Source organism: Salvia hispanica, chromosome 6 (assembly GCF_023119035.1).
Source record: "Salvia hispanica cultivar TCC Black 2014 chromosome 6, UniMelb_Shisp_WGS_1.0, whole genome shotgun sequence".
Taxonomy (NCBI): Eukaryota; Viridiplantae; Streptophyta; class Magnoliopsida; order Lamiales; family Lamiaceae; genus Salvia; species Salvia hispanica.
Window position 1 is genome coordinate 19,194,610 of NC_062970.1, and position 9,474 is coordinate 19,204,083.

The 9,474-nt window shown below is 33.6% G+C and overlaps 1 protein-coding gene across 1 annotated transcript; it reads left to right on the plus strand.

Annotated features, from left to right (window-relative positions):
* The first annotated feature begins 7,943 nt into the window (after positions 1-7,943).
* Positions 7,944-9,474, plus strand: LOC125191795 (probable esterase D14L). The gene is made up of 2 exons (XM_048089213.1): positions 7,944-8,428; positions 8,917-9,474. The coding sequence occupies exons 1-2, from the start codon at positions 8,061-8,063 to the stop codon at positions 9,359-9,361; spliced, it is 813 nt and encodes a 270-aa protein (XP_047945170.1). The 5' UTR covers positions 7,944-8,060; the 3' UTR covers positions 9,362-9,474.

Sequence of the window (9,474 nt, forward strand, 5' to 3'; positions counted from 1 at the left end):
CAGCCGCATCCTCCCTGATCCTGAAAAACTCGTACCTTCTCTCTAATGCACCAACGATATGCATAAACAGAGGACGATGCATCCTAAAACGTCGGCGGAATAAGGCATCCCCAAAACGCGGCTGCGGAGCAAAGTAATCCTCATACAACCGAATATGTGCAGCAATGTGGTTCCGGGGTACATGCCGTCGGCGATGGATCGGCGGAGGCCTCGGCCGCCGCCGCCTGCTGCCGTCGTTGCTGCCTCTGCCAGATCCGTCGATCAATCGCCTCTTGCACAGCGAGATCCAATTCATCATCACTATATCCATCACTATCACTAGCGCCTCCGCCACTACCACCCGCACGACTACTCGCCATTATAGATAATTGAAAAAAGAGGTTAGAGAGAGAAACTTGTCAACACAAGTGGTGTGAATGAAATAATGTTGGAGGAGCCCTATTTATAGAGTTTTTTTAAAAATAAAAAAATAAAAATAAAAATAAAAATTCCGGACGTCCGACCTTCGCCACAGTGGCGGACGTCCGGTCGGACGTCGACGCGAGGGGCGAGGCCATCGCAGGGGCACTCGGGACGGGCGTGGGCGCCCTTCCCGCCCACTATGGCGCCCGTCAGGTCGCCCGTCCCCGACGGGCGAGTGGGAGGGGGGCCGGTGGAGATACCCTTAATGTCGACGAAAAAAAAAGAAACTACATTGAATACCTGCATCTCATTTGGAGAAAATTCAATTTTTCGATTTTATGTTTTTATTGTAAATATTTTGGTTCGATTCATTTGATGAGTTCAGTTCGAATTTCTGTAATTAAATCAGTTCGATTACATGTATTCTTTATAAATGATGCAATTACTCGACTTCATTCACCTCAGGTAACAACACTTCCTTATTCACTATTCACTTTTCCTTCAATTTCGTTTCCCCTCTTTTAATCGCCTACTTTAATTTAGAAGTAATTGATTGCTTCAAGTCCACACATGATGAATTTTACAGCTAGGTTTTTTATCCTTCCCGTTGCATTTTCATTCAATTCGATCAGATTTATTTATTATTTCAACTTTGAAACTGTGTAGACTGGGGGAGTATGGAATAAAAGCTCAGCGCCTGCTGCCAGTCGGTTAGATTCGAGAACTGGAGACGTTATCACATGTTGGATTATCTCATGGAGAAGGAAGCTTTGATAATTCGAACATCAAGAGGGCGGGCATCTCTTTCTATACTCGGTTGACGATAATTTTATTTTTAAACATATTTATTTAAATATTATATAATTTTAAATAATATACTCCCTCCGTCCCATAAAAGTTGAGTCGTATTCCTTTTTAGTCCGTCCCAACAAAGTTGAGTCATTTCCTTTTTTAGCAAAAGACAAAACATCTAATCACTATTACTTTATTCTATCATTTACTTTACTCTCTCTTATCTTTCCTACTTTTTTCATCTCTCCTATTTATTTAATATAAATTCTTAATCTCCGTGCCCAAAAGTTTTGTATCAACTTTTATGAGACGGAGGGAGTATATTTTTAAATGATAATTATTTAAATAATTTATATTCTATTATTTATTGGAATAATAGTCATTTCAATCACTAAGTTTGGTCAAATTGTGGTCTGTCCATGAATTTTGAAATTAGAATATCAATGATGAAGTTTCATTTTTTTCAATTGCCCTATTCATACACAAATCAATATCTTTTTGTGATGTTAAAAATGACAATATTTCAAGGTTTAGAGTTAAGGGTTTAAGGAGGGAGGATAGAAAGTATAAATTGTGATCGTTTCTCTTATGATTGAAACTCAAAATCATTTTAGAAAGCATTAAGTCATTAACTATATTAGTTATAATGTTGAATTCATGTATTAGGTTATTCGTTTAAATAAACTAAATTCTAATCTTAATATGAATAAAATGTATGTACATTGAATTTGAATATGGTAATTTTTATTACAATATGTACATTGAAATAATTTTTAAATTTACTATAATATTTTTGTTCTATATAATAGGGATGTGTTAAAATGACAATCCATCTTAAAATAACACCATACCACCATTCCTAGCCAATCATTTGTACACGTGGACGAATAATCAGCTGCCATGTGGTAATCATAAAAAATTCGCAAGGATAAATTTATGCGGACTGCAACATCCAATACTCTAGACTGCAATATTCAATATTCTAGACTGCAATATTCAATACTCTAGACTGCAAGGTGACGCTGCCTGCAATATCCAATACGCTAGACTGCAATCTATAGATTGTTGTAAATTGTTGTCTAGCGTTTATACTATTGCAGTCTAGCATATATAATATTGCAGTCTAGCGTGGTGTCACAGTGTCATTTTAAGAGTATTGTCATTTTAACGCACCCCCTATATAATATACTCATTTATCAATACTATCGTTATATAATAAAATTACTCTTCGCAATTCTTTTACATAAATTATACTACTAAATTCATAATTTTGTACATCGCAACTTTATTTTAATAAAAGTAACTATTTTGATCAAATATAGTAATATTGTACGGTATATGTTTATGATTAAATACATTTATAATTTTAGACCCATATAAGGGTATTGTTTAATATTCCAAAAAATATTTTATAATTTGATATAAATAATATTGTTTAATATTTAAAAAATATTTTATAATTTGATATAAATAATATGCACCGTGCATAAGTGTAATACTAGTTTAAAATAATGAATGAGTTTAGAATTTATATTCATTAATTTCCATGTATAATTTATGCATAGTTGAAATATGATTTTTTTAGAATTCCATTTGTCAAATAACTACTTGTTGTACATGCCATCTCATTATGTCATTTGATAGATTAGGGAATTTTTTCCCAATTGGGAGACAAGGTTATATTCCTCCTATGAATCTGAAGCTTTATCCATAACCTCTTAAATAACGGGTGACAAAATTACGCAAGAAAATGTATTTATAAAGACAAATATGAGGATATTTGGAGAAACCGAAGAAACAAAATGACAAATTTGGAGAAATTTGAGTGGACATTGGGCCCCTTCTTGTGCTTATGTGGTTTTGCCACTGTATACACATAATACATCAATATTTTAATCAAAGATTCTATACGAAAGAGAATTAAATCAAACTCTAATACTAATGTAGGTAAGCTTGTTTAAAAATACTATACAAATTTGTGTTATTTGTGTCCTTAGAAAATAATAAGACTAGAATTGCACGACTAATATGAATATTTACCATGTAATATTCTCGCCCATTGAATTTCTAATCGACCCCAATAACTTTTTACACGCTATTAAAACAAATCACTGAATGCCTACTTATTTTAGTAATGAATTTTCTTTTTCTAGAACAAATTATTCAGTTCTACCTTACAAATGAAAAGAAGCATTTCTCGTTTATCTACTTGATTCGAAAATGCAACTCATTCAATTTGGCCGAGTTAATTTTATTGTAAATTAAGAGGTCCAAATATGCTTATTTCCAATTACTTTCGCCATCTTCTCGAATTCATGTCTCATTATTTAAATTCAGTATTCATTTTATAAAGTATTACTAAGATGATATTAAGCATGACATACGAAGTTAGGTAAAAAAATAAATAAAATAAAATACTTTAACGTAGAGTGAAATCTAGTTGATGAATATGATCAAATATATTATATATACATGAAGGGGCGCACTATGGGCAATAAGTGAAATTCTGTTAAAAATCAAAATAAATCTCAGCCTTTGGATCCTTAGATTGGATGATTGTGATAAGCTACATTATTAGCCCAAGATGCTACATTATCAGCCGATCTACATTATTAGACTAAAATACTACATTATTGTACTAAAATAGTACATTATTAGCTAAGTTACATTATTTGACTAGTAATCTACATTACTAGATGACACGTAACATGAATCTAACGGTTACATTACAAGATCCAATGACTGAAATTTGTTTTAATTTTTACAGGAATTCACTTATTCATACGATCGCGTCCCTATATATGAATTTCAATAAAAAAATATTAGTAGTAGTATTTAATATTGTAGATTCTTTAAATCATGGGCACCTTCATCTCAGCCCATCTAAGGAAAAAAGTCGGGCCCACTATAACTCTAATTATAGAGGTGACGGCCCATAAATTTACCCAACCTTTCATTCATCAATCGTATTCCAACATTTACCAAGATATTAGATTGGCTCTCAAAGGGATAAGATTAAATTTAGTTTTGGCCTCAAATATTAGATATTTAGCTCAATTTTGGCGTGTTATGTCGTCCTCAGAAATTGGCTCCACTGTTCATTAAAATGTCCATAATACTCCCTCCATCTCAAGGAAGATGACCCCTTTCTTGGGCGGCACGGGATTTTATGCAACTTTATTTTGTGTATTAAGTGGAGAGAGTAAAGTAAGAGAGAGAGATAAAGTAGAGATAAAGAGGTTTTCATTTTTAGTAATGAATCATCTTGGTTGGGACAAACTAAAAAGGAAAGTGAGTCATCTTCAATGGGGGAGAGTATTACTTTTATAAATAAGAGATAACATTTTAAAAGTGTGTAATTTTTTCAAACCCTGACTCAAATAGATTTTTTTTCCAGCTCATTCTTCGTAATTAGCTTTGAACTATACGTGGCTTAGTCTGAATTAGTATATGAAATAACTTGTTTCGACACACTAATTCTTTAAATTGAGAGTATTAAATAATATGTCTAATAGGATAAAATATGTCTCGTAGATATGTCGGATTTAATGAAGGGCCACTAGGAAATTGGCTACAATCTAAAACTTATTTTTAATACTACCACTTAAAAGGTTACTGGAAACATCAAAATTTGCTCTAAGTTAATAGTTTTTAACTTTAAAGGAATTGCACTTATTCCTTATAATCTATCTATACATATCTCCTTACTTACAAAAAGAACTAAGCATGATACTATCACAAAGCATTGACGTGACTTAACTACACTCTATGTAATTTTATTAAAAACTGTATCACCGAGGATGTTGCATTATCATGGTTGACGTAATAAATCGAGATAATTATTGTGAAAATATAATTATTTAGGTATTAAAATTTAATTATAAAATTAAGTAATTTGAACTTTAACTTCATGATGACTTTTTTTACTCAAGTTTACAATAGTATTATAGTTTACTACTGCTTATCTCTAATTCATGGTTATATTGGTGTTGATAACATTTTCCCTCATTTGTCAAATTTTTAATTTGGACCCATTTTGTCCCTTATTTGTTCATTATAACTTTACAACGATATACACACTCTCCCTGAATAAAATAGAGACACATACAAACTACATATCTAATATTCTTAATATCAATCAAGGCTCAATCGTGATTGTGAGATCAAAATTTAAATTATAGTGTCAGAAACACCCTAAAACGACATGAATGGAAGGAGATGCATTGAAATTTATTATGACAAAATTTTGCACATGAATCTTGAGAGCATGTGGAATAGATATTTGCATATATGCATGGCTGGGAATCAGATCCCTATTGTCTTACATTTGATAAAATATCTCACCATATCTCTTCACAATTAGGCCTTACAGATTTTTATTCTTCAAGTTTCAGTTAGCTACATTTCTCTATCATTATACACAAATGACAAATCCATCTATATTTATACTACATTACAATTCATTATCTTTATCTTATTCTTATTCCTATCAAACATTATCATCCATTTGGGGTATTTTCACCCACAACTCCACACTAAAATTATAGAATGGACGTGTGGCTCCAATATATACTAACCATTCCTTATATAAAGAAATGTCACGTAACATTTATTGATGGCATTTATTGGAGTTAGGTTGCAGGTAATAATATCTTTAACATGTGGTTCGCAAATTTTGTTGCTCTTTCTTTTGTGCTTTTATTTCCTTATGCATTGTTTGGAACGTAGATTTTGAAAATACTAGAAAAAAGTATTTTAAGATATAGTAGTATATCGTGGGCAGTTCGGGAGAGAAGATATATAAATAAATAAAACATGATAAAAACATATATTTTAAATTATTTTTATCATATAATTTTAAGATATATAAATAAGTTATCTATCCTATCAAATTATGGTTGCAAGAAGACGCTAAGAAACTTGTAATTTAAAACCATGTGCTTTAGGCCCTAAATCGGGTAATTTCACGCCCCCACGTTATATAGCAACCTACGGAGTCTTGGTCACCTCTCTTCGTGACGAAACACTTGCGGAATGCCTTGCAAGTTCCTTGGAGGAATAGACGTTACTTTTTGAAGCGGGGGGAGGCTATCCCGCCATGCGCCCCCTCATCAATCAATTACAGGTTGAAGTGAGAACACTATTTGGGCGTACGAATGAGTATTATTTGTGACCGATTTTATAACTTTAATAACAAAATCAATTTTTTATCAATAAAAATTACTCCTTTTGAATTAAACTAATATAAAAATTTCACATCAACTTATACTTAAAATTGTGTCCATGAATTAGTAAAAGATTAGGTTTTGTGAGACATAATTAATTCTACAGAAAACATAAGTGAATTTTGCGTTGCGTTGAAGGAGCTATATATATAAGTAGTTTTTCCACTATAATGCTTGTAATTCTACACAAAACTTAAGTAACTTTTAGTTTTCCATATTTTAGGTTTTTTTTATCAATTTTTCCAATCTTAATTAAACTTAAATTGAATGTAAATTAATTGAATTTTCAAAATTTGATACTTACTCCAAGATTTATTTGCACATCATATGTAACTTTAAGATATTGATTGTATCATAATTTTTAAATTTTAATGAATTTCATGTTTTGTAAATTTTAAAATTTGAAGAATTTCATATTTTAATAAAGTAAGATATGATTAGCAAAAATTTTAAAAAAAAATCATGAAAATTTTAGTGAAGAGAAGGTGGTTTACCTATGGTTGTTTTTAACTAAGGGATACGATAAAAAAAATTTGTATGAGGAACTGTTAATGAATTTAGGCTTTGATTGTCTTAGCAACAATTTGGAACCAAATCACTAAGAATCAAAACCAAATACTGCTTTTAGATTAAAATAAAGGAGACCATCAATCAATCAATAATAGAATCGAATACAGAAAGATATTAGGGGTGAGTGATTTTACTTGCAAAGGCATCTTTTTATTCCTTTTCCTTTATTGGAATATAAAAATAACTCTTGTATTGCAAAAGTATTAAAGATCATGTTTTTTAATCTCATACTCAAATTATAATAGTTAAAAAGGAACTTTTCTTATAGCCGGCAACTTTTGGTGAACAATGACATTATTAATCTCCAATCTATATGCTTCATTGTTTTTTTTAGAGATATACTGTAAAATTCACTTTCCCCCCAAATTAGAGAAGTAACTCTTATTAGCGAAGCTGGATCTTTTTCCAGCACCAAAATAATCGCAAAATAACCAAATGTGCCAAAATGCAATGTTGCAAGCAAATAGTGTGCTCCCTATCAGCCTTGACGCAAACTTTTGCGAGCAGCTAGCAAAGCAAGCACATGCTGAAAAATTTACGAACACATTGACCCGAGCTCGCAAAATGGCTCACGAAATCTGGTGGTCCATCTTTCTCCACTAAAAGAAATCCTAAACTAAACGATTATATATAAAAAAAAATACACAACCAGTCAATGCATGCATGCAGCCTAATATTCAAACATATAATTTCAAAATACTTAATCATCTATCCAAATATATTTTGTAGTTTTCAATTATACTTACAACCAAAACAAGAAACTAGTAGCAGTATAAATCAATAAAAGAGAGGAAGCAAACACCAAGCTGTATGCATAACTCACATCGAATGAAACATTACCATACTAGTCCACAAAGTAGGTGGCAAGTATCTGTCACAAATAATGTCACATATTTAGTTCATAATAACAACTCATATCTCAAATCAAATATATAAAAAATACTATCTATTAATAAATCAAGTGGCATTATTTGTCACCTCTCATCTCCTATTCCAAACACAGCCTACAAAAGTCCACTTATTCACACAACCAAAAATCTCTACAGGAAAAAATCAAAAAAATTGAAAACAATGGGAATCGCGGAAGAGGCTCACAATGTTCGCGTGATCGGCTCAGGGCAGCAGACGATCGTGCTCGCGCACGGATTCGGCACGGATCAATCGGTGTGGAAGCATCTTGTGCCGCACTTGGTGGACGATTACCGTGTGATTTTGTACGATAACATGGGCGCCGGCACCACCAATCCGGATTACTTCGATTTCCAGAGGTATACGTCGCTGGACGGCTACGCCTGCGACGTTCTCGCTATTTTGGACGAGCTTCAGGTGCAGTCGTGTATATACGTCGGCCATTCCGTCTCCGCCATGATTGGGCTCATCGCCTCCATCTCCCGCCCCGATCTCTTCTCGAAGATTTTGACTATCTCTGCTTCTCCTAGGTTGGTCGCTTCGCTTCTCTCTCGCTCTGATTTACTGATTTTTGCCGAATTTCAGATGTTAATTTGATTAGAAGAGCGAATTAAGTGCGTTGCTTCATCCAATTTTGTGTTTTCGTAGAGAATGAAATGCTAATTTGATTAGAAGCGCGAACAGGGATTTTTTTTTTAATGTGAAACCAACTGATTGGCTTTCACTGAGTTTTGGAGAAACAGAAACTAGTCAATTCGTTGGAATAATTCACAATTCTGAATTAGAAGAGCGAATTAAGTACGTTGCTTCATTAATTTTGTGTTTTCGTATAGAAGTGAAATGCGAATTTTATTAGAAGCGCGAATTAGGATTTTTTTTTAATTTGAAATTTCAAGTGTTTGATTGGGTTTCACTGAGTTTTGAAGAAACAAAAACTAGTCATTTGGTTGGAATAATTCATAATTCTAAACTAATTTGAGAAAAAAAAATACTGAATTACAGATTTGAAATAATTCAGGTATGTGAACGAGCCGGACTACTACGGCGGATTTGAGCGGACGGAGCTGATAGAGCTATTCGAGGCGATGAAATCGAACTACAAGGCATGGTGCGACGGGTTCGCCCCGCTGTGCGTGGGCGGCGACATGGAGTCCGTGTCGGTGCAGGAATTCAGCCGGACTCTCTTCAACATGAGACCGGACATTGCGCTGAGCGTCGCCCAAACCATATTCTACAGCGACGTCAGGCCTCTCCTTCGCCACGTCACCGTGCCGTGCCACATCATCCAGAGCGTCAAGGACCTGGCTGTGCCGGTGGTGGTGTCTGAGTACCTCCACCAGAACCTTGGTGGGGACTCCATCGTCGAGGTCATGTCAACCGACGGCCACCTTCCGCAGCTCAGCTCACCCGAAGTTGTTGTGCCCGTGCTGCTTAGGCACATTCGCTATAACATTGCTGCTTGATTCTTGTTATATTTGGATGATCACTATTGTTGTATCCTTAATGTTCTTATTTGCTACTGTGTTTTTATTATTTTTAACTTAGCTCTCCGTTTATGGAAGTTCTTAAATGTAAA

Coding starts and splice junctions, on each gene's coding strand:
- LOC125191795 (XM_048089213.1), top strand. CDS start 8,061: ATGGGAATCGCGGAAGAGGCTCACAATGTTCGCGTGATCGGCTCAGGG. Junction 8,429..8,916: donor ACTATCTCTGCTTCTCCTAG/GTTGGTCGCTTC, acceptor GAAATAATTCAG/GTATGTGAACGAGCCGGACT.